The following is a 25656-nucleotide window of genomic DNA, read 5'->3' on the forward strand; positions in this document are numbered from 1 at the left end:
CTTGGCCCTCTGAAGTACCCTCCTGCTTCAAGCAGGCTTCAATTACACTGGTGCCAAAGAAGAATGTGATAACCCACCTCAATGACTATTGTCCAGGAGCACTTACATCCACAGTGATGAAGTGTTTAGTGAAGTTGGTGATAAAACATATCAACTTCTGCCTGAAAAACAACTTGGATCCGTTCCAATTTGCCAACTGACACAACAGGTGCCATTTCACTGGCTTTCGACTCAACCCTGGAACATCTACAGCAAAGCTGCGTAAATCAGGATGTTCTTTATCAACTACAGCTTGGCATTCAATGTCATCATCCCCTCAAAACTAATAAATAACCTTCAAAACCTTGTCCTCAATACTTCTTTGTGCAATTGGATCCCCAATTTCCTCACTTGCAGACCCTAGTCAGTTTTCATGGCCAGTAACAACTCCTCCACAATTTCCATCAGCTCAGCTTCACAAGGCCGAGTGATTAGGCCTCTGCTCTATTCAATTTACATTTACAACTGTGGGGCTGAGCACAGCTCCAATGCCATATTCAAGTTTGCTGATGTCACCATCATCTTGGGCCATATCAAAAGTGGTGACAAATCAGTATATAGGAGGGAGACTGAAAACCTGGCAGAGTGGTGCCACTACAACAACCTCTTACTCTGTATCAGCAAGATCAAGGAGTTGATTATTGACCTCAGGAGGAGGAAACCAGAGGGCCATGAATCAGTCCTCAAGAGGGGATCAGAGGTGGCGAGGGTCAGCAAATTTAAATTCCTCAGTGTTATTTCAGAGAACCTATCCTTGGCCCAGAACAAAAATGCCATTGTGAAGAAAGGATGGAGTTAGGTAATGCCGCAGTGTCATGGATCTTACACAGATTAAGGACGAGGAGGTGTTTGCTGTCTTGTGGGTGGATAAATCCCCAGGGCCTGCTGAGTTCCTACAGCATTTTGTGTGTGGCCTGACAGGTGTTCCCTCAGACCCTGTGGGAGGCTAATGCAGAAATTGCAAGGGCCTTTACAGAGGTATTTAAAATATCGTTAGCTATTGGTGAGGTGCTGGAGGATTGGAGGACAGCTAATGTTGTTCAGGAAAGGCTTTAAGAATAAGCCAGGAAATTACAGGCCAGTGAGTCTAACATTACTAGTGGGTAAGTTGTTGGAAAATATTCCAAGGGAACAGATATCTCAGTATTTGAGATTGCCAACATGGTTTTGTGCGCGCTAAGTTGTGTCTAACCAATTCTATAGAGTTTCCGGAGGAAGTTACTGGGAAAGTTGATGAAGACAAGGCAGTGGATATTGTCTACATGGGCTTTAGAAAGGCATTTGACAGTGTCCCACAAGGAAGGTTGTCAAGAAGGTTCATAACAAGGTAGTAAATTGGCTTTGTGGGAAAAAACAGAGAATGGTGGTAGATCTGACTGGAGGCCTGTGATTAAAGGTGCGCCGCAGAAACTGGTGCTGGGTCCGTTGGTTTTTGCATCTGGATGGTAACGTGGTAAACTGGATCAGCAAATTTGCAGATCACACCAAGACTGGGGGTGCAGTGGACCAGTGAGGAACACTATCAAAGCTTGCAGTGGGAGCTGGAAGTACAGGTGACCCCCGTTTTTCAAACATTCGCTTTACGACAGCTCGCTGTTACAAAAGACCTACATTGGTACCTGTTTTCGCTAAACAAAGAGGATTTTCACCTTTACGAAAAAAAGACGCCCGCCTTATACATGTGTTTACCCCGAGAAAGACTACAATGACCATGAAGCCTCGTGCGGGCAGTTGTGTGCGCATGCGCGCACGTGCTGATTTTTTTTGCTCCAGATTGATTTTGGCTCGCTGTCTTCCCGATTTTTATAAGTGAAACTACGCCATAATACAATATTTCTACTTTATATAGCTGTGTCTTTATCATATCATTCCTGCTTTTACTATATGTTCGAGTTATTTTTTAGGTTTTATGTGCTATTTGGTAGGTTATTTTTCGGTCTGGGAACACTCAAAAATTTTTCCCATATAAATGAATGGTAATTGCTTCTTCGCTTTACAACATTTCGGCTTACGAACGGTTTCATAGGGAAGCTCTACCTTCCAATAGTGGGGGAAACCTGTACTGGAAAAATCAGCTGAAAAATGGCAGACAGAATTTAAGACAAATGGGAGGTGTTGTACTCAGGGAGGACAAACCAGCGTAGGACTTACACAGTGAACGGGAGGGCACTGATGAGTGCAGTAGATCAGAGGGGTCTGGGAATTCCTTGAAAGTGCTGTCATAGCTAGATCGGGTTGTAAAGAAAGCTTTTGGCACACTGACCTTCATAAATCAAAGTATTGAGTATAGGAGTTGGGATGTTATGTTAAGGTTGTATAAGACGTTGCTGAGGTCTAATTTGGATTATCGTGTGCAGTGTTAGTCATCTGCCTATAGGAAGGCTGTCAATAAGATTGAAAGAGTGCAGAGAAAATTTACAAGGATGGTTCCAGGACTTGAGGACCTGAGTAATAGGGAATGGTTGAACAGTTTAGGACTTCATTCCCTAGAGTGTGGAAGAATGGGGTGATTTGATGAGGTAGATAAAATTATGAGTGGTATAGTTAAGGGAAATGCAAGCAGGCATGTTCCACTGATGTTGGGTGAGACTAGAACTAGAGGTCGTGGGTTAAGAGTGAAAGGTGGAATGTCTAAGAGGAACATGAGGGGGAACTGAAATGGTTTTAAGAGTGTGGATCAAGCAGCCAGTGCAAATGTGGATGCAGGTTCAATTAAACATTGGAGAGAAATTTGGATAGGTAGATGGATGGGAGGAGTATAGAGGGCTAAGGTCCGAGTGCAGGTTGATGGGACTAAGCAGATTAATAGTTTGGCATGCATTAGATGGACTGAAAGGCCTGTTTCTGCACTGTAGTGTTCTACGACTATAGGCACATGGATGATAGAAAACGTAGGATTTTAGAGCAGGTTAAAGTGCTGGCGCAACATTGTGGGCTGAAGGGCCTGTACTGTGTTGTAGTGTTCTGTGCTCTAAATAGTTCTTGCATTGGTAGTCATTTCCCATCATTCTTTAAATTCCAGATCAGACAAAATGATTTGAGGGCAGCTAATGTAACCCCACTATGTGAAATGAGGAAGAGAGCAAACAGGGAATTATAGAATTGAGAGATCAAGCTCAACAAATTTACAGGTATTTCCCCACTAGAGGTGTGAATGGCATGTGCTAAGATGTAACCAAAAAGTGAGATTTCACCACGTCATTATGAAACCTATTTTACAAACAAAATGAGTAGAATTAGAAGACCTGGCAATATTACTGCGAACCATTCGTATCCGGGTATTTCCTCGTAACTGCATGACATTGTTGTGTGGCCCGCCATTTCTCCATCGGACTGGTGAACTGTACACCGTGCAGGCCAGTTCCTCTAGAAGGGAAAATACAATTATTCTTCAGTAGTAAGGATGTAACTTTAATTCTATTTAGAACATTTTGTAGCAGAACTCCAGGCTCAGTCTGAACTTTTATACACACCTAATACTCCGGCATCAACCTCCATCTAGTAAGCCAGAGGATCCCAAACTTCAGGACATTTAAGTACAAAATTTCCTAAGTAAACCACAGGCTTATGTACGAAACATCTGTTTGGGAACTCCCTGAAAATGTAGATTTATTTAGATTTCATGCAAATAAATGTTTGTAAAAGGGACAAGTATCACAACTTCAGGGGCACAAGATTAGAATTAGCAGATTAGATTTCAGGTTTTAAAGAGTTGGAGCACTTAATCTGGCCTGCTGGTCTGTTGCAGTGAAAGAATTGCTATCATTCACATGTCCTGTGTACTTGCCAGATTCCACTTTATTACAAGAAGTTACCAGTATCCTGTTATCCCCCACGCAAGGGTCAGTGAACCATTCTAACTGGCCATTTCTGTCAGCACAGTTGGTTCTATTCCATGTCCTACATATTAAAAACATAGAAAACCTACAGGGCAACACAGGCCCTTCGGCCCACAATGCTGTGCCGAACACGTACTTACTCAGAAATTACCTAAGGTTACCCATAATCTTCTATTTTCTAAGCTCCATATACCTATCCAGGAGTCTCTTTAAAGACCCTATTGTATCCACCTCCACCACTGCCGCCGGCAGCCCATTCCAAGCACTCACCACTCTGTGTAAAAAAATAACTTACCCTTGACATCTCCTCTGTACCTACTTCCAAAAAACTTAAAACTATGCCCTCTCATGATAGCCAGTTCAGCCCCGGGAAAAAGCCTCTGACTATCCACATGATCAATGCCTCTCACCATTTTATATACCTCTTTCAGGTCACCTCTCATCCTCTACTGCTCCAAGAAGAAAAGACCAAGTTCCCTCAACCTATTCTAAAAAGGCATGGTCCCTAATCCAAGCAACATTCTTGTAAATCTCCTCTGCACCCTTTCTATAGTTTCCACATCCTTCCTGTAGTGAGGTGACCAGAACTGAGCACAGTTCTCCAAGTGGGGCCTGACCAGGGTCCTATATAGCTGCAACATTACCTTTCTGCTCCTAAACTCAATCCCATAGTTGATGAAGGCCAGTGCACCGGATGCTTTCTTAATCAGAGTCAACCTGCGTAGCAGCTTTGAGTGTCCTATGGACTCGGACCCCAGGATCCCACTGATCCTCCACACTGCCAAGAGTCTTACCATTAATACTAGATTCTGCCATCATATTTGACCGACCAAAATTAACCACCTCATACTTATCTGGGTTGAACTCCATCTGCCACTTCTCAGCCCAGTTTTGCATCCAATCAATGTCCCATTGTAACCTCTGACAGCCTTCCACACTATCCACAACACCTCCAACCTTTGTGACATCAGCAAACTTACTAACCCATCCCTCCATTTCCTCATCCAGGTCATCCTGATGCACACCACTGGTCACTGACCTCCATGCGGAATATGATCCATCTACAACCACTCTTTGCCTTCTGTGACCAACCCAATTCTGGATCCACAAAGCAAGGTCCCCTTGGATCCCATGCCTCTTTACTTTTGCAATAAGCCTTGCAAGGGGTATCTTATCAAATGCCTTAGACTACATCTACTGCTCTACCCTCATCAACATGTTAGGTCACATCCTCAAAAAATTTAATCAGACTCATAAGGCACGACCTGCCTTTCACAAAGCCATGCTGACTATTCCTAATCATACTATGCCTCTCTAAATGTTCACAGACCTGCCGCTCAGGATCTTCTCCATCAACTTACCAACCACTGAAGTAAGACTCACTGGTCTATGATTTCCTGGGCTATCTGTACTCCCTTTCTTGAATAATGGAACAACATCCACAACCCTCCAATCCTCCGGAACCTCTCCCGTCCCATTGATAATGCTCAGGTCATTGCTGGAGGCTCGGCAATCTCCTCCCTCGCCTCCCACAGTAGCCTGGGGCACATCTCATCCGGTCCTGGAGACTTATCCAACTTGATGCTTTCCAAAAGCTCCAGCACATCCTCTTTCTTAATGTCTGTCTGTTCAATCCGCTGTAAATCATCCCTACAATCGCCAAGATCCTTTTCCATAGTTAACACTGCAGCAAAGTATCCATTAAGTATCTCTGCTATCTCCTCCGGTTCCATACACACTTTTCCACTATCACACTTGATTGGTCCAATTCTCTTTTGTCTTATCCTCTTGCTCTTCACATACTTGTAGAATGCCTTGGGGTTTTCCTTAATCCTGCTCGCCAAGGCCTTCTCATGGCCCCTTCTGGCTCTCCTAATTTCATTCTTAAGCTCCTTTCTGCCAGACATAACCCTCTAGTTCTCTATCATTACCTAGTTTTTTGAACCTTTTGTAAGCTCCTCTTTTCTTCTTGACCAGATTTTCAACAGCCTTTGCACACCATGGTTCCTGTACCCTACCATCCTTTCCCTGTCTCAATGGAATGTACCTACGCAGAAGGCCACGCAAATATCCCCTGAACATTTGCCACATTTCTGCCGTACATTTCCCTGAGAACATCTGTTCCCAATTTATGCTTCCAAGTTCCTGCCTGATAGCTTCATACTTCCCCTTACTCCAATTAAACACTTTCCTAACTTGTCTGTTCCTATCCCTCTCCAATGCTATGGTAAAGGAGATAGAGTTGTGATCATTATCTCCAAAATGCTCTCCCACTGAGAGACCTGACACCTGACCAGGTTCATTTCCCAATACCAGATCAAGTACAGCCTCTCCTCTTGCAGGCTTATCTAAATATATCGTGTCAGGAAATCTTCCTGAACACACCTAACAAACTCCACCCCATCTAAACCCCTTGCTCTAGGGAGACGCCAATCAATATTTGAGAAATTAAAATCTCCCACCATGACAACCTAGTTATTATTACACCTTTCCAGAATCTGTCTCCCTAACTGCTCCTCAATGTCCCTGTTGCTATTGAGTGGTCTATAAAAAACACCCAGTAGAGTTATTGACCCATTCCTGTTTCTAACTTCCACCCACAAAGAATCAGTAGACAATCCCTCCATGACTTCTTCCTTTTCTGTAGCCGTGACACTATCTCTGATCAACAGTGCCACACCCTCACCTCCTTTGCCTCCTTCCTTCCCTGTCCTTTCTGAAACATCTATAGCCTGGCACTCTAAGTAACCATTTCTGCCCCTGAATCATCTGTAATGGCCACAATATTATAGCCCCAAGTACTGATCCGCAATTCATTAATAATATTCTAACAATTCATTAAATAAAGTTTTTGAAATAGTCTGAGAACATATTGTTAGCTAAAATCAAGTTCTCCCCTATAAACCAAGGGATAAACAAAATTTTCTATTTAAAAATAACCCCATCCCTTACAAATACCTTCCTTTGAGGTATTTACCAGCTCCATTTCCATGCTCCCAGTAAAGCTGATTCTGCCAGCACCATGCAAGAATTATTCCTGTTTTCGTTTTGGTTCTTCATTCTTTGTTCTCATTTCTTCACCCCTTTTCCATATAAGGACAGTTTCTCTCTATCTTCCTTCTATGCGTTTAAATTACCTCTCTATGACTCCCTCTTGGTGGAAGGGGTTAGGGGGTGGTAGTAAAGGTCTGATTTGCATGACTGTAACTGTGCCACAGGGATCAGATCTGGATCATCTGTTGTTTGGCATCTATTTTAACTAACTGGTTTAGTATATAGATGACATGATAAGTAGGTCTTTGGATAACACTGTAATTGGTGGTGTGTTGGTGTTACGAATGTGCCACAACTCTGAGGGGCCGAAGGGTACAAAGTAGCCCCCTCCTTTTTGAGAATCGCAAGATCGCTATTAATTCAGGTCTGGGACCCAGGAAATGAGAGAGAGACACGCAGGATCCTCAAGGTTTGGAATGTGTCCTGGGCCTCCGAAAGACAAAGCCACGGATAACGGCCGCTGTCTCTGGGAGACGGGATTGTGTAGTGAGTACTGTACTATTCATTGAAGCCCTCAGGGAATGAACAAAGTGGGCTGGTTGAGGGATGGCATCATCCCAACCTGATTGACATCAGAGACCCCATGAGTAAGGATAAAAGAGGGTCTGGGGAACAACCCCTTTAGACGCACCAGGAGAAACGCTAGAAATCCCGTGACAGCGTTTAATAGCGACTGCCGGTGGTGACTCGTGTGTGTGTCCATCCTTGCCCGGATGACGAGTTTTCCACAGAATGGCTTAGCTAAAGGACAACTACAAAAACGGAACTCTCAAAGGATCGACATCATAAAAAGGAAAAGCTGGCAAGTTTAAAACATCAGTCTCTCTCCAACAAAAGGCTGCAGCTTGAATGAACTAGTGACTTTTATATTTCCATCGGACAATACATTATCCCCTAGACAACGACAGAGCTTATTTCTTATTGATTATTATTATACCCTTTTAGAGTTAGTATTGATGTATATTATCTGTATGTTTGCATTGATATTATTTTTGTGTATTTTTACCAATAAATACTGTTGAAAATAGTACCATCAGACTTCAACAGACCTCTCTATCTTTGCTGGTAAGTGACCCAGTTACGGGGTTCGTAACATTGGACAGCGAAGAAGATTGTCCACAGGTTAGAGATCAACGGGGAAGGAAAGGCAAAAGGAATTTAACTCCAACAAGGATGAAATTATGTATTTAGGAAAGTTAAACTGGGGCATAGCATAAACTGTGAATGACACACCCTTGGGAGTGTTGCAGAACAGAGGCCTAAGGTTACAAATACGTAGTTCCATGCAAGGTAGATAAGGTGGTGAAAGAAGCACACTTGCTTCCATCATTTGGATTACTGGGAACAAGAGTTGGGAAGTCATTTAACAGCTGCAGTAGGAGAGCAGGTGGAATATTGTGCACAGATCTTGTGACCAGACTTTAGTAAGAATGTGATTAAGCCAGCGAGGGTGCAGAAAAGATTCACAAGGACGTTGCTGAGATTAGGGGGCTTGAGTTATAACGAGACACTGAATAGGTTGGGATTGTTTTCCCTGGCATGGAGGAGGCAGGGGACTGACCTTTCTTTCTTTCTTTTTAAATCTTTTTATTAATTTTAAACAAACATAAATGAAACATGAATAGAGAGTTTGAAAGTACATAATAGGTTAAGTATTATATGTTCATATAGATGATAATCCATATATAATAACCACCCAAACTCATAGTAATTACGAAAAAAGGGAGTAAATAAGAAAAAAAAATACCCAAAAAAGAAAAAAAAACCTAACCAACATGGGCCATTTCATTATGTCAAATATACACAGTAACGTCAATAACTCCACACCTCCATCCAAATAATTAAGGATAATAAAAGCAGGGTTTAGGAAAAGTCAGTTTAAATGATACGAAAATGTTGGATAAATGGTCTCCAAGTTTCTTCAAATTTAACTGAAGAATCAAAGGCAACACTTCTAATTTTTTCTAAGCTCAAACAAGAAATAGATTGAGAAAACCACTGAAATATAGTTAGAGGATTAATTTCTTTCCAGTTCAATAGGATAGATCTTCTAGCCATTAACGTAACAAATGCATTCATCCGCCGGGCTGAGGGGGATAAACAACTATTATCCACCATTGGCAAACCGAAAATTGCAGTAATAGGATGCGGTTGCAATTTGATATTCAGAACTGTTGAAATAATACCGAAAATATCTTTCCAATAATTTTGCAAGCAAGGGCAAGACCAAAACATGTGGGTCAATGCAGCTACTTCAGAATGACATCTGTCACAGGTCGGATTAACATGAGAGTAAAATCGAGCAAGTTTATCCTTGGACATGTGAGCCCTATGTACAACCTTAAATTGTATTAGGCATGTTTAGCACAAATAGAAGAGGAATTGACTAATTGTAAAATTTTCTCCCACTGCTCAGTGGGTATAAGACAACAAAGTTCTTTTTCTCATTCCTTTTTAATTTTTTCTGATACTTCTGGCTGTATTTTCATGATCATATTATAAATGATGGCTACTAAACCCTTCTGGCAAGGATTCAGAGCTAAAAAATTTTCCGTAATGTCCATTGGACATAATTTCAGAAAAGACGGTAACATATTATTCAAGAAATTTCTAACTTGCAAATATCTAAAAAACTGAGTTTTAGGTAAATTATATTTATTAGATAGCTATTCAAAGGACATAAAACTATTATCTAAAAATAGATCACAAAAACATGTTATACCTTTTGTTTTCCATAATACAAAGACTTGATCCATAAAAGAGGGTCGAGAAAAAAAGTCAGATATAATAGGGCTTGATAAGATAAACTTATTCAAGCCAAAAAATTTACGAAATTGAAACCATATTCGCAATGTATGTTTAACTATGGGATTAGTTACTTGTTTATTCAATTTAGATAAAGAAAAAGGAAGTGAAGATCCTAAAATTGAAAACAATGAAAAGTCTTGTACAGATTTACATTCCAAATTTACCCATTGTGGGCAAGTTGCTATAATCATTTCTTGTGTCCAAAATATTAAATATCGAATACTGACTGCCCAATAGTAAAATCTCAGGTTTGGCAAAGCCAAACCACCCTCCATCTTAGGCTTCTGTAAATATTTTTTGCTTAGTCTAGGATTTTTATTCTGCCACAGATATGAAGATATTTTAGAGTCAATAATATCAAAAAAATATTTAGGAATAAAAATTGGTAGTGCTTGGAATAAATATAAAATTTTGGGTAACACTATCATCTTAATAGCATTAATTCGACCAACCAATGTCAAAGATAATGGGGACCACCTGGTAACAAGTTGCTTAATTTGGTCAATTAAAGGTAAAAAATTAACTTTAAATAAATCCTTATGTTTCTTGGTAATTTTAATACCCAAATAAGTAAAATGATCTGTGACAACTTTAAATGGTAAGTGTTTATAAATTGGAACTTGCATATTTACTGGTAATAATTCACTCTTATTAAAATTCAGTTTGTAACCAGAAAAGCTACTAAACTGAGCAAGCAAGGACAAAATAGCAGGAATAGATCTCTCAGGGTCAGATATGTATATAACAAATCATCAGCATATAATGATAACTTATAAGTCCCTTCCCCACGGGTAATACCCACAATATTAGGTGATTCACAAATGGCGATAGCTAAAGGTTCCAAAACAATGTCAAATAGTAAAGGATTTAAAGGACAGCCTTGCCTCGTACCATGGAATAACTGAAAAAAAGATCTTTGATTATTGGTGAAAACCGAAGCCAAAGGTTTATAATATATCAACTTAATCCATGATATAAATTTCGAACTAAAATTAAAATGCTGCAACTTATTAAATAAATATGGCCATTCAACTCTATCAAATGCTTTTTCAGCATCTAAAGAAATGACACATTCTGGTATTTTGGATGAAGGAGTATAAATAATATTAATCAATTTTCTGATGTTAAAAGATGAATAACGATTTTTAATAAATCCAGTCTGATCTTCAGAGATAATTCGAGGTAATATATTTTCTAATCTAGTGGCCAAAATTTTACTAAAAATCTTAAAGTCCGTATTCAGCAAAGATATAGGCCGACAGGATACACATTCAGTGTGGTCTTTATCTTTTTTAAGAATTAGAGAAATAGAGGCATCCTAAAAAGATTGTGGCAATTTACCTACAGTTAACACATCTTTAAAAATTTTTACAAAGCCAAGGAGAGAGTATAGAGGAAAAGGATTTAAAAAATTCTGCAGTATAACTATCCGGACCAGGGGCTTTACCTGAATTCATTGAAAAAATAGCCTCTAGGGACTGACCTGATTAATGACAAGAAGCATTGCTAAGGTGAATGGTCACAGTGGAGTTTAAAACGGGAGCACAAGTGAGAAGGGGAAGATTTAAAGGAGACCTGTTTTTGCACAGAGGAAGTATAGAGGCTGGTACAATTATAACATTTAGAATCCATATGGAATGAAGGTTCATGGATAGGAATGTGGGTCAAACACAACCAAATGGGACTAGCTCAGCGAGGCACTTAGATGATGTGCTTCTTGTCCCAAGAACATCCCCAATCCACTGATATTAACGAAGTTCCTCAGTACTGGAATCGTTTTGCAGGATCAAGCTGATGGTAAGGCAAAGGATTCAGAACCAAGACGCAAACAGGCAGATAAGCAGCACATCTAATGAAATGCAAAATAGATGCAACTGCTTCATTTTGAATACTGATAAGAACATAAAAGAACCATGACAGCATATGAATCTACCAAATCAGCATGGAACTTATAACACAATGGAACGATTCAATTAGAGGCACCAGAGCGCTGGGATGTACGGGCACTGTAGGGCTACTCAGACAGTGTTGGGATATTATTAATTATCCCTTATGTCTTTGAACACAGTGAACATTTTAACAGGACATACCCAAAAATAATAAAGCAGCAGAAAGAAAAGCTTGATTATGGAGAAAGCTAAGGGTGTTATGAGCTTTACAAACCAGAAACATTGCAAATGGGGGGGGGGGGGGATTTGTTAAAGATAAATGGTATAAAGTGACACAGACTCAGGAAATAAAAGATGAAACAAATTGTTAGAAAACTGTATATTTAAAACTTACACAGTTGATAATAATCTACCACAGCATTTCAGAGGAGTTTGATTGGAGGCACAAGGAAAAAAATCAATCTGACTTATCTTTTTCTTACAGAAAGAACAAAAGATTTAAAATGTGATTTTTTTCTGGCTCACAGCAATAAAAATGAGCTGTTAGTGAATAATAGCTCAAGACAAAGTCTCAAGAGCACTATGTACGAGATGAAGGGCCAAAACATTAAGTGTACAGCAATCACTTGCATTCCTTGTGGGCGAATGACTCTGAGAGGGCTGGATTTGCTCATTACTGCTTCTTCCACTCCCCTCAAAATGCTGAAATTCATAAAATAATCAACATACCTTTAGTAAGGATGGGCGGGAGGCAATCGTGAATAAAATCCTTGGCTTTCTGATCGACAGCAGCATCGATTGGTACATACTTGAGTAACTTTCTCATTAGACTGTAAATCTTATTATTAAATGCTTCCCTCCGTGGATCATCTTCCTGAGAAATAAAATTCAGATGTCAATCGTTTGTTGCAAAGTGGGAATTAATCTGGTAAGGGACAGCCTAAGCACACATGAGCAATATCAGCATTATGGGTCTGTGGTTAAAGTCCTACATCTTATGGCCTTATTAGATTCTTAATCAAGTCAGGGCCTGAAGGGATACGGAGTGAAGGCCAGAGTTTGGGGCAGACGGGGAAACGGATCAGCCACGATGAAATGGTAGCGCAGACGTGATGGGCCAAATGGCCTAATTCTGCTCCTATATCTTGTGGTCTTATCACATTAGCACTCCGGAGACCTGGACCAAAGAACAGGAGAGAGTTCCAATCTAGCACAGCAACTGCAGAATTAAACATGATTAATGAAATACAGAAAAAATTGTCTGGCAATGCAATCGCCAGATAATTACAAAAGCTCCCTCTGCATTACTGACCCTTGATAAGGAAATCTGCCGTCCTGACTGCAGAGTAACTTAAAGAGATAAGGGAAACCTGAACACACAAGAGGCCGCCTGGAACATGGAGCAACAAACAGCTTGCTGAAAGAACGAGACTGATCCCAGGAATGGAAGGGTTAACACACAAGGAGCATTTGATGGCTCTGAGCCATAGATCAGAGGGAAGAGGAATTTCTGTAGCCAGGGGTTGGTGAATCTGTGGAATTCACTGCCACCGATGGCTGTGGAGTCGAAGTCACTGGGTGTATTTAAAGTGGAGGTTGATAGGTTCTTGATTAGTAAGGGTGTCAAAGGTTATGAGGAGAAGGCAGGAGAATGGGGTTGAGCGAGATAATAAACTAGCCAGGATGGAATGGCCTAGTTCTGCTCCTATGTCTTATTGCCGATGTCAAGTGTGTTGAACAGCATCTGTGGGAGGAAAGCAAGAACCAAAGTTTCCAGCTGAAACTCTACATCAGGACTGCCTTCCCACTGTACACACAAAGAAAACGTAAACAAATTGTAAAGCAATGATGATGCCATTGCCAGTTCAGTTATAATCAGCCACTGGTAACAATATCTCAGCTTGGAGGCTCACATGAAGGTGCTAGAATAGAATTGCAGATTGAATCCCAGATTGTTAACTCTCTCTGAAGGTGAATACAAAAAAGACAAAGCTTTCCTTTTCCTGAAAAAACAACTAAACAAATCTAAATGATGTATAAAGTCGATGCTTGGAAATAAAAAAAAGGCTTCTTTTAAAACTAGAATAACAGGTTAAAAAAAAAGGCCCTCTGGATAAATTTTTATCTTTCTTTTGCCTTGTTAGTTGTCAACAGTATCTTCCTGTTAGAAATTGCTTCAGTCCTTGTTTTCAAAGAGTAGTATTTTAATGTCACTGAGACTTGTCAAAGTTGTATTTCAAAGAACAAAGTATTGTTTTTTTCTGTATTCACTTGCAGGCAATGTGATCCTGTTTTCAATGGGGTGCCATACAAAAATCCAATGCAAGACTTGATTAGATGGTTATGATTCAAGAACCAAACATTGAGGTAGGCAAAATGAAATAGACTTATTCAGTAGATCAGTCTGCAACCAAGCAGAGAGAGTCAGCAGAGAAACAGGCCCTTTGGCTCATCTAGTCTTGTGTTGAACTGTTATTCTATGCATCAACGTGGAATGGTCACACCTGTAACACAGCCCTCCATAAGCCTCTCATCCATGTAGTTATCCAAACTTCTCTTACATGTCACAGTTGAGCCCTCAACTACCACTTCTACGCTCTCACTACCCTCTGAGTTAAGTTAACCCTTTGGGTTCCCCTGAAATATTTTGCTTTTCACCCTTAACCCATTACCTCTACTTCTGGTATCACCCAACCTCAGTGGAAAAAGCCGCTTGCATTTACCATATCCATACCCTCATAATTTTGCATACCTCTGTCAAATCTCCTCTCATTCTCCTAAGCTCCAGTGAATAAAATCCTCACCTATTCAACCTTTCCCTATAACTCAGGACCTCAAGTCCTGGTAATATCCTTGTAATTTTTTTCTCCGCATTCTTTCAACCTTATTGATATATTTCCTGTAGGAGTGACCAGAACTGCACACAATACTCAAAAGTTGGTCTCACCTACTTCAACATAGCACTCCAACTCCTGTACTCAATACTTTGCTTTATGAAGGCCACGATACCAAAAGCTCTCTTTATGGCCCTATCAGTGACACTACTTCAGAGGAGTCCTGAACCTCTATTCCCAGAGCCCTTTGTTCTACTGCACTGCACAGTGTACTACCATTCATTGTGCAAATCCTACCCTGGCTGGTCCTCCCAAAATGCAATATCACACACTTCTCTGTATTAAATTTTAATCGGTTCCCACTCCCAAGCAGTTCTAGTTTAAACTCTCCCCAATAGCCTTAGCAAACCTCCCTGCCAGCATATCGGTCCCCCTCTGATTCAAATGCAACCTGTTCTTTTTGTACAGGTCACGCCTGCCCCAAGAGGTCCCAATGGTCCAGAAATCGGAATCCCTGCCCCCTGGTCCAATCCTGCAGCCATGCATTTACCCTCCACCTCCCCCTGTGTCGGGTGGCACAGGCAGTGATCCCAAGTTCACTACTTTTGAGGTCCTGCTTCTCAACTTCCTTCCTAACTCCCTGTAGTCTGTTTTCAGGACCTCCTCCCTTTTCCTACCTATGTTGTTGGTACCAATGTGTACCATGACCTCTGGCTGTTCTCCTTCCCACTTCAGGATATAACCATATAACCATATAACAATCACAGCACGGAAACAGGCCATCTTGGCCCTCCTAGTCCGTGCTGAACCCTTAATCTCACCTAGTCCCACCTACCCGCACTCAGCCCATAACCCTCCACTCCCTTCCTGTCCATATACCTATCCAATTTTACCTTAAATGACACAACTGAACTGGCCTCTACTACTTCTACAGGAAGCTCATTCCACACAGCTATCACTCTTTGAGTAAAGAAATACCCCCTCGTGTTTCCCTTAAACTTCTGCCCCCTAACTCTCAAATCATGTCCTCTAGTTTGAATCTCCCCTACTCTCAATGGAAACAGCCTGTTCATGTCAACTCTATCTACCCCTCTCAAAATTTTAAATACCTCGATCAAATCCCCCCTCAACCTTCTACGCTCCAATGAATAGAGACCTAATTTGTTCAACCTTTCTCTGTAACTTAATTGCTGAAACCCAGGTAACATCCTAGTAAATCGTCTCTGCACTCTCTCTAACTTATTGATATCTTTCCTATAATTCGGTGACCAGAACTGCACACAATATTCCAAATTTGGCCTTACCAATGCCTTGTACAACTTTAGCATTACATCCCAACTTCTGTACTCAATGCTTTGATTTATAAAGGCCAGCGTTCCAAAAGCCCTCTTCACCACTCTATCTACATGAGACTCCACTTTCAGGGAACTATGCACAGTTATTCCTAGATCTCTCTGTTCCTCTGCATTCCTCAATGCCCTACCATTTACTCTGTATGTTCTATTTGGATTATTCCTGCCAAAATGTAGAACCTCACACTTCTCAGCATTAAACTCCATCTGCCAACGTTCAGCCCATTCTTCTAACCGGCATAAATCTCCCTGCAAGCTTTGAAAATCCACCTCATTATCCACAACACCTCCTACCTTAGTAACATCGGCATACTTACTAATCCAATTTACCACCCCATCATCCAGATCATTTATGTATATTACAAACAACATTGGGCCCAAAACAGATCCCTGAGGCACCCCGCTAGTCACCGGCCTATCCCGATATCCCGATAAACAATTATCCACCACTACTCTCTGGCATCTCCCATCTAGCCACTGTTGAATCCATTTTATTACTCCAGCATTAATACCTAACGACTGAACCTTCTTAACCAACCTTCCATGTGGAACTTTGTCAAAGGCTTTGCTGAAGTCCATATAGACTACATCCACTGCCTTACCCTCGGCAACATTCCTCGTAACTTCTTCAAAAAATTCAATAAGGTTTGTCAAACATGACCTTCCACGCACAAATCCATGCTGGCTACTTCTAATCAGATCCCGTCTATCCAGATAATTATAAATACTATCTCTAAGAATACTTTCCATTAATTTACCCACCACTGATGTCAAACTGACAGGTCTATAATTGCTAGGCTTCCTTCTAGAACCCTTTTTAAACAATGGAACCACATGAGCAATACGCCAATCCTCCGGCACAATCCCCGTTTCTAATGACATATTAAAGATCTCCGTCAGAGCTCCTGCTATTTCTACACAAACTTCCCTCAAGGTCCTGGGGAATATCCTGTCAGGACCCGGAGATTTATCCACTTTTAAATTTCTTAAAAGCGCCAGTACCTCCACCTCTTTAATTGTCATAGGTTCCATAACTTCCTTACTTGTTTCCCACACCTTAGACAATTCAATATCCTTCTCCTTAGTGAATACCGAAGAGAAGAAATCATTCAAAATCTCTCCCATCTCCTTCGGTTCCACACATAGCTGACCACTCTGATTCTCTAAGGGGCCAATTTTATCCCTCACTATCCTCTTGCTTTTAATATAACTGTAGAAACCTTTCGGATTTACTTTCACCTTATTTGCCAAACCAACCTCGTATCTTCTTTTAGCTTTTCTAATCTCTTTCTTAAGATTCCTTTTACATTCTCTATATTCCTTGAGCAATTCCTTTACTCCATGCTGCCTATATCTATTGTAGACATCCCTCTTTTTCTGAACCAAATTTCTAATATCCCTTGAAAACCATGGTGCTCTCAAACCTTTAACCTTTCCTTTCACCCTAACAGGAACATAAAGATTCTGTACCCTCATAATTTCACCCTTAAATGACCTCCATTTCTCTATTACATCCTTCCCATAAAACAACTTGACCCAATCCACTCTCTCTAAATCCCTTCGCATCCCCTCAAAGTTAGACTTTCTCCAATCAAAAATCTCAACTCTAGGTCCAGTCCTGTCCTTCTCCATAATTATATTGAAGCTAATGCTATTGTGATCACTGGACCCGAAGTGCTCCCCAACACATACATCTGTCAGCTGACCTATCGCATTCCCTAACAGGAGATCCAACACTGCCCCATCTCTAGTCGGTACTTCTATGTATTGTTGCAAAAAACTATCCTGCACACATTTCACAAACTCTAAACCATCCAGCCCTTTTACAGAATGAGCTTCCCAGTCTACGTGTGGAAATTAAAATCTCCCACAATCACCACCTTGTGTTTACTACAAATATCTGCTATCTCCTTACACATTTGCTCTTCCAACTCACGCGCCCCATTAGGTGGTCTATAATACACTCCTATCAGTGTTACTGCACCTTTCCCATTCTTCAATTCCACCCAAATGGCCTCCCTAGAGGAGCTCTCTAATCTATCCTTCCAAAGCACTGCCATAAGATTTTCTCGGACAAGCAATGCAACACCTCCTCCTCTGGCCCCTCCTACTCTATAAGACCTGAAGCAACTAAATCCAGGAATATTTAGTTGCCAATCACATCCTTCCTGCAACCATGTTTCACTAATAGCTACAACATCATAATTCCAGGTATCAATCTACGCTTTAAGCTCATCCACCTTTCTTACAATGCTCCTAGCATTAAAATAGATACATTTAAGATACTCTCCATCTCCTCCTCTCTTTCCATCCCTAACAATGCATTCAAATTTATTATCCTTTTCTTTCTTCTCCCCTACATCTTCGGGCTGAGCGCATCCCTTCTCCATCACCTGCCTTTCCTCCCTCACACACTGTCTATTTACTTGCTCCACTGGTGAACTAACCTCCTCTCCCATAGTCTCCTCAAATAGTCTCCCGCCCCGCCATCTTACTAATTTAAAGTCCACCCTGTAGCCCTAGCAAACCTCCCCGCTAGGATATTGGTCCCCCCACGATTCAAGTGTAACCCGTCCTTCTTGAACAGGTCACTCCTGCCCCAGAAGAGGTCCCAATGATCCAGAAACTTGAATCCCTGCCCCCTGCTCCAATCCCACAGCCACGCATTCATCCTCCACCTAATTCTATTCCTACTCTCACTGTCGCGTGGCACAGGCAGTAATCCCGAGATTACTACCTTTGCGGTCCTTCTTCTTAACTGCCTTCCTAACTCCCTATACTCTCGTTTCAGGATAGCGTGGATGCCATCAGAAACATCCCAGACCCTGGCACCTGGGAGGCAAACTACCATCCGAGTTTCTCTCCTGTGTCCACAGAATCGCCTGTCTAACCCCCTAACTATAGAATCCCCTATCACTGCTGCCATCTTCTTCCTATCCCTACCCTTCTAAGCCACAGGGTCAGACTCTGTGTCAGAGGCACGGCCACTGTTGCCTCCCCCAGGTAGGCTGTCCCCCCAATAGTACTGAAACAGGAGTAGTTATTGTTAAGGGGGACAGCCACCTTGTACTCTCTAGTATCCGACTCTTGCTCTTCCCTCACCTTACTGTTACACACTTGCCTGTCTCCCGAGGCCCCGGTGTTACTACTCACGTATAGCTCCTATCTATCACCTCCTCACTTTCCCTGACCAGACCAAGGTCACTTGGCTGCATCTCCAGTTCTTTAACCCAGTCCCTAAGGAGCTGCAGCTCGACGCACCTGGCGCAGATGTGGCCATCTGGGAGGCTGGGAGTCTCCCGGACATCCCACATCTGACACCCAGTACAGAACACCAGCCTCACAGACGTACTTCCTACTCCTCACAAGTAGCTTACCTCGCCTCAAACCGTTATCGCTGAAGCCCCCGTTGAACCAAAGCTCTCTTACTCTGTCTCCCTCTACTCGTCGCTTGCTCCTCAGAAGCCCACTCTATAAAGCTGTCTTCTTTTAAATCCTTCCCACTGGTCAAACTCGCTGACATCCACGTGCTTGCGCAGGGATGGTTAGTAAATTTGCTGATGACACAAAGGTTGGGGGTGTTATGGATAGTGTGGAGGGCTGTGAGAGGTTACAGCAGGACATTGATTAGATGCAAAGCTGGACTGAGAAGTGGCAAATGGAGTTCAACCCAGATAAGTGTGAGGTGGTTCATTTTGGTAGGTCAAATATGATGGCAGAATATAGTATTAATGGTAAGACTTTTGGCAGTGTGGAGGATCAGAGGGATCTTGGGATCCAAGTCCATAGGACACTCAAAGCTGCTGTGCAGGTGGACTCTGTGGTTAAGAAGGCATACATCAACAGTAGGACTGAGTTTAAGAGCTGAGAGGTAATGTTACAACTACATACAATCCTGGTCAGATGCCACTTGGAGTACTGTGCTCAGTTCTGGTCACCTCACTACAGGAAGGATGTGGAAACTATAGAAAGGGTGCAGAGGAGATTTACAAGGATGTTGCCTGGATTGGGAAGCATGCCTTATGAGAACAGGTTGAGTGAACTTGGCTTTTTCTCCTTGGTGCGACAGAGGATGAGAGGTGACCTAATAGAGGTGTATTAAAATGATGAGAGGCATTGATTGTGTGGAGAGTCAGAGGCTTTTTCCCAGGACTGAAATGGCTAGCACAAAAAGGCACAGTTTTAAGGTGCCTAGAAGCAAGTACAGAGGAGATGTTAGGGGTAAGTTTTTTTACACAAAGAGTGGTGAGTGCATGGAATGGGCTGCTGGCGATAGTGGTGGAGGTGGAGACGATAGGTTCTTTTAAGAGACTCCTGGACAGGTACATGGAGCTTAGAAAAATAGAGGGCTATGGATAACCCTAAAGTAAGTACATGTTTGGCACAGCATTGTGGGCCGAAGGGCCTGTATTGTTCTGTAGCTTTTCTGTTTGTTCTAAGCTGCCCATGACATCCCAAATCTTCATGTCATCTGCAAATCTGCTGATCTATTTTACCACAGATCATTGATCTTACTTTACTTTCACCGAACAATTGATACTAGAGCGTACAATCATATTAGCGATATTTGTTTCTGCGCTTCGCGCTCCCTGAAGTGCAAATCAAAGTAAATATAATAAAAATTTAAATTATAAATCATAATTAGAAAATAGAAAAGGGAAAGTAAGGTATTGCAAGTCAGGTCTGGATATTTGGAAGATACGGTCCAGATCCGGGTCAGGATCCGTTCAGCAGTCTTATCACAGTTGGAAAGAAGCTGTTCCCAAATCTGGCCGTACGAATTTTCATGCTCCTGAACCTTCTCCCGGAGGGAAGAGGGACAAAAAGTGTGTTGGCTGGGTGGGTTGTGTCCTTGATTATCCTGGCAGCAGTACTCCCGACAGCGTGTGGTGTAAAGTGAGTCCAAGGATGGAAGATTGGTTTGTGTGATGTGCTGGGCTATGTTCACGATCTTCTGCAGCTTCTTCTGGTCTTGGACAGGACAACTTCCATACCAAGTTGAGATGCACCCTAGAAGAATGCTTTCTACAGTGCACCTATAAAAATTAGTAAGGGTTTTAGCAGACAGGCCAAATTTCTTCAGCTTTCTCAGGAAGTAAAAGCGCTGGTGAGCCTTCTTGGCAGTGGACTCTGCTTGGTTAGACCAAGTCAGGTCATTTGTGATATTCACCCCGAGGAACTTAAAGCTATTGACCTGTTTCACCTGCGCACTACCGATGTAGATGGGGGTCATGTGGTCCGCTACTGCTTCTGAAGTCAACAACCAATCCCTTCGTCTTGCTGACGTTCAGGGATAGGTTATTGTCTTCGCACCATGCCACCAGGTCCTTAATTTCCTCTCTGTACTAAGACTCATCATGATCTTGATGACAAACCAGAGTCAGCACCGGCCCCTGCAGTGCACCACTAGTCACAGGCCTCCGGTTAAGACAGTTATCACTCTCTGGCTTCTCCCATGAAGACAGCACTGAATCCAGTTTACTGCCTCATCCAAGTGACTGAACCTTCTTGACCAGCCTCCCATACGGACTTTATTAAAGACCTTGCTCAAGTCCATCTATACAATGTGCACTACCTTCCCCTCATCAACAAAATTATCAAATCAGGCTGACAACTTTTCATTGGAGCTTAAGAATTTGACCTGCAGTTTTATGTTATTGTCATATAAAACAGAAACGGACCATTCAGCCCAACTACCCATGATGCTATTTGAGCGAGTCCCATTTATCTGTATTAGGCCTCTATTTCTTTAAACTTTCCCTATCCATGTACCTGTCGAAATGTCTTTTAAATAGCGTAATTATATCCACCTCCACCACATCCTCTGGCAGCTTGTTCCAAGTACCCACCACCCACTGTGTGAAAAAGCTCTCTCACACACATTCCCTTTACATCTTTCCCCTCTCACCTTAAACCTTAAGCCCTCCAGTTTAAGATTCTCCTGCCCTGGGGAAAACACTGTGACTATCCACCTTACGCATGCCCCATATAACTTTTTAAACTTTTATAAGGTGACCTCTTGTCTCCTTGACTCCAAGGAAAACAGTCTCTCCCTTTAAAAAGGGAAAGCTTCTCCTTGTGGAAAGCAGCCAGTGAATGAGTGGGCCAGTGAAGGAGTGGAGATTTGAGGCATTGACTCGAGAGGCTTCGACAAGAAGAGGCTGAGGACGAGCTTCACTCCAAGTGAGGTAAGGCTGGGTAAGTTCCTTTCAAAGGAGAAAGTTTCAAAAGTTGAGGCAAGTATTGGGTAGGTCATGGCAGCTGAGATCGGCCCCGTGGTTTGTTCATCCTGCAGCATGTGGGAAATCAGGGATACTTCCAGTGTCCCTGACAACTATGTGTGCAGGAAGTGTGTCCAACTGCAGCTTCTGGCAGACCGCATTGAGCGTCTAGAGCCGCAATTGGATTCATACTGGAGCATCCGCGATGCTGAGAAAGTCGTGAATAGCACGTTCAGTGAGTTGGCCACACCGCAGGTAAAAGCTACACAGGCAGAAAGGGAAGGGGTGGCCACTAGACAGAGGGGTGTAAAATGAGGGTAGAAGCAAAAAGTAGTAAGGTGAAAAGTAAAAATGGCAGGCAGGCAAATCCAGGGTAAAAAGCAAAAACAGCTACTTTTCAACATAATTGTATAAGGGCTAAGAGTGTTGTAAAAACAAGCCTGAAGGCTTTGTGTGTCAATGCGAGGAGCATTCGTAACAAGGTAGATGAATTGAATGTGCAGAGAGTTATTAATGAATATGATATAGTTGGGATCACAGAGACATGGCTCCAGGGTGACCAAGGATGAGAGCTCAACATCCAGGGATATTCAATATTCAGGAGAGGAAAGAAAAGGAGGTGGGGTAGCATTGCTGGTTAGAGAGGAGATTAACGCAATAGAAAGGAAGGACATTAGCCTGGAGGATGTGGAATCGATATGGGTAGAGCTACATAATACTAAGGGGCAGAAAGCGCTGGTGGGAGTTGTGTATAGGCCACCTAACAGTAGTAGTGAGGTTGGGGATGTCATTAAACAGGAAATTAGAAATGCGTGCAATAAAGGAACAGTAGTTACAATGGGTGACTTCAATCTACATATAGATTGAGTGAACCAAATTGGTAAGGGTGCTGAGGAAGAGGATTTCTTGGAATGTATGCGGGATGGTTTTCTGAACCAACATGTCGAGGAACCAACTAGAGAGCAGGCCATTCTAGATTGGGTACTGAGCAATGAGGAAGGGTTAGTTAGCAATCTTGTCATGCAAGGCCCCTTGGGTAAGAGTGACCATAATATGGTGGAACTCTTCATTAAGATGGAGAGTGACATAGTTAATTTAGAAACAAAGGTTCTGAACTTAAAGAAGGGTAACTTTGAAGGTATGAGACGTGAATTAGCTAAGATAGACTGGCAAATGATACTTAAAGGGTTGACGGTGGATATGCAATGGCAAGCATTTAAAGATCGCATGGATGAACTACAACAATTGTTCATCCCAGTTTGGCAAAAGACTAAACCAGGGAAGGTAGTGCACCCGTGGCTGACAAGGGAAATTAGGGATAGTATCAAGTCCAAAGAAGAAACGTATAAAGTAGCAAAAAAAAGCGGCACACCTGAAGACTAGGAGAAATTCAGAGACCAGCAGAGGAAGACAAAGGGCTTAATTAGGAAAGGGAAAAAAGATTATGAGAGAAAGCTGGCAGGGAACATAAAAACTGACTGTAAAAGCTTTTATAGGTATGTGAAAAGAAAAGATTGGTCAAGACAAATGTAGGTTCCTTACAGTCAAAAACAGGTGAATTGATCATAGGGAACAAAGACATGGCAGACCAATTGAATAACTACTTTGGTTCTGTCTTCACTGAGGAGGACATAAATAATCTTCTGGAAATAGTAAGGGACTGAGGGTCTAGTGAAATGGAGGAACTGAGAGAAATACATGTTAGTAGGGAAGTGGCAGATAAATCCCCAGGGCCAGATGGTCTGCATCCCAGAGTGCTTAAGGAAGTAGCCCAAGAAATAGTGGATGCATTAGTGATAATTTTTCAAAACTCCATAGATTCTGGATTAGTTCCTGAGGATTGGAGGGTGGCTAATGTAACCCCACTTTTTAAAAAAGGAGGGAGAGAAAAACCAGGGAATTACAGACCGGTGAGTCTGACATCGGTGGTGGGGAAAATGCTAGAGTCGGTTATCAAAAATGTGATAACAGCACATTTGGAAAGAGGTGAAATCATTGGACAAAGTCAGCATGGATTTGTGAAAGGAAAATCATGTCTGACGAATCTTATAGAATTTTTTGAAGATGTAACTAGTAGAGTGGATAGAGGAGAGCCAGTGGATGTGGTATATTTAGATTTTCAAAAGGCTTTTGACAAGGTCCCACACAGGAGATTAGTGTGCAAACTTAAAGCACACGGTATTGGGGGTATGGTATTGATGTGGATAGAGAATTGGTTGGCAGATAGGAAGCAAAGAGTAGGAGTAAACGGGACCTTTTCAGAATGGCAGGCAGTGACTAGTGGGGTACCGCAAGGCTCAGTGCTGGGACCCCAGTTGTTTATAATATATATTAATGATTTAGACAAGGGAATTAAATGCAGCATCTCCAAGTTCGCGGATGACACGAAGCTGGGCGGTGGTGTTAGCTGTGAGGAGGATGCTAAGAGGATGCAGGGTGACATGGATAGGTTAGGTGAGTGGGCAAATTCATGGCAGATGCAATTTAATGTGGATAAATGTGAGGTTATCCACTTTGGTTGCAAGAACAGGAGAACAGATTATTATCTGTACAGTGGCCGATTAGGAAAAAGGGAGATGCAACAAGACCTGGGTGTCATTGTACACCAGTCATTGAAGGTGGGCATGCAGGTACAGCAGGTGGTGAAAAAGGCAAATGGTATGTTGGCATTCATAGCAAAAGGATTTGAGTACAGAAGCTGGGAGGTTCTACTGCAGTTGTACAAGGCCTTGGTGAGACCGCCCGTAGAATATTGTGTGCAGTTTTGGTTCCCTAATCTGAGGAAAGACATTCTTGCCATAGAGGGGGTACACAGAAGGTTCACCAGATTGATTCCTGGGATGGCAGGACTTTCATATGAAGAAAGACTGGATCGACTAGGCTTATACTCACTGGAATTTAGAAGATTGAGGGGGGATCTTATTGAAATGTATATAATTCTAAAGGGATTGGACAGGCTAGATGCAGGAAGATTGTTTCCGATATTGGGGAAGTCCAGAACGAGGGGTCACAGTTTAAGGATAAAGGGGAAGCCTTTTAGGACCGAGATGAAGAAAAACCTCTTCACACAGAGAGTGGTGAATCTGTGGAATTCTCTGCCACAGGAAACAGTTGAGGGCGGTACATTGGCTATATTTAAGAGGAAGTTAGATATGGCCCTTGTGGCTAAAGGGATCAGGGGGTATGGAGAGAAAGCAGGTACAGGGTTCTGAGTTGGATGATCAGCCATCATCATACTGAATGGCGGTGCAGGCTCAAAGGGCCGAATGGCCTACTCCTGCACCTATTTTCTATGTTTCTATTAACTATAGTCCTCCAGTTCATGCAACACCCTCTCTTGTTTAGTCATATCCTTCCTCCAGTATGGCGACCAGAACTGCACACCATATTCCGGGTGCAGTCTCACCATTGTCTTGTATAACTGCAGCATGACCTCCCGCTCTTGTACTCGAGGCCCTGTCCACGGAAGGCAAGCATGCCTCACATCTTCTTCACCACCTTGCATACCTATGTCACCACTTCCAGAAAACTACGAACCTGTGTACTGTGCCCCCTCTGTTCCACAACACTTGCCTGGACACGCTGTTACATACTGGTTTAATTTCTCAAAACGCAACTCT

General features: G+C 42.2%; 1 protein-coding gene across 1 annotated transcript in view; it reads right to left on the bottom strand.

The window, feature by feature from the left end:
- The window catches only part of riox1 (ribosomal oxygenase 1), a 99001-nt gene that overhangs the window by 12832 nt on the left and 60513 nt on the right, over positions 1-25656 (bottom strand). The window contains exons 11-12 of the mRNA XM_059985616.1: positions 12359-12503; positions 3285-3405 (exon numbers count right to left, since the gene is read on the bottom strand). Of these exons, the coding sequence (XP_059841599.1) occupies positions 3285-3405; positions 12359-12503 (266 nt within the window). The remainder of the gene's footprint in view (positions 1-3284; positions 3406-12358; positions 12504-25656) is intronic.

This window comes from Hypanus sabinus, chromosome 12 (genome assembly GCF_030144855.1).
Source record: "Hypanus sabinus isolate sHypSab1 chromosome 12, sHypSab1.hap1, whole genome shotgun sequence".
NCBI classification, from domain to species: Eukaryota; Metazoa; Chordata; class Chondrichthyes; order Myliobatiformes; family Dasyatidae; genus Hypanus; species Hypanus sabinus.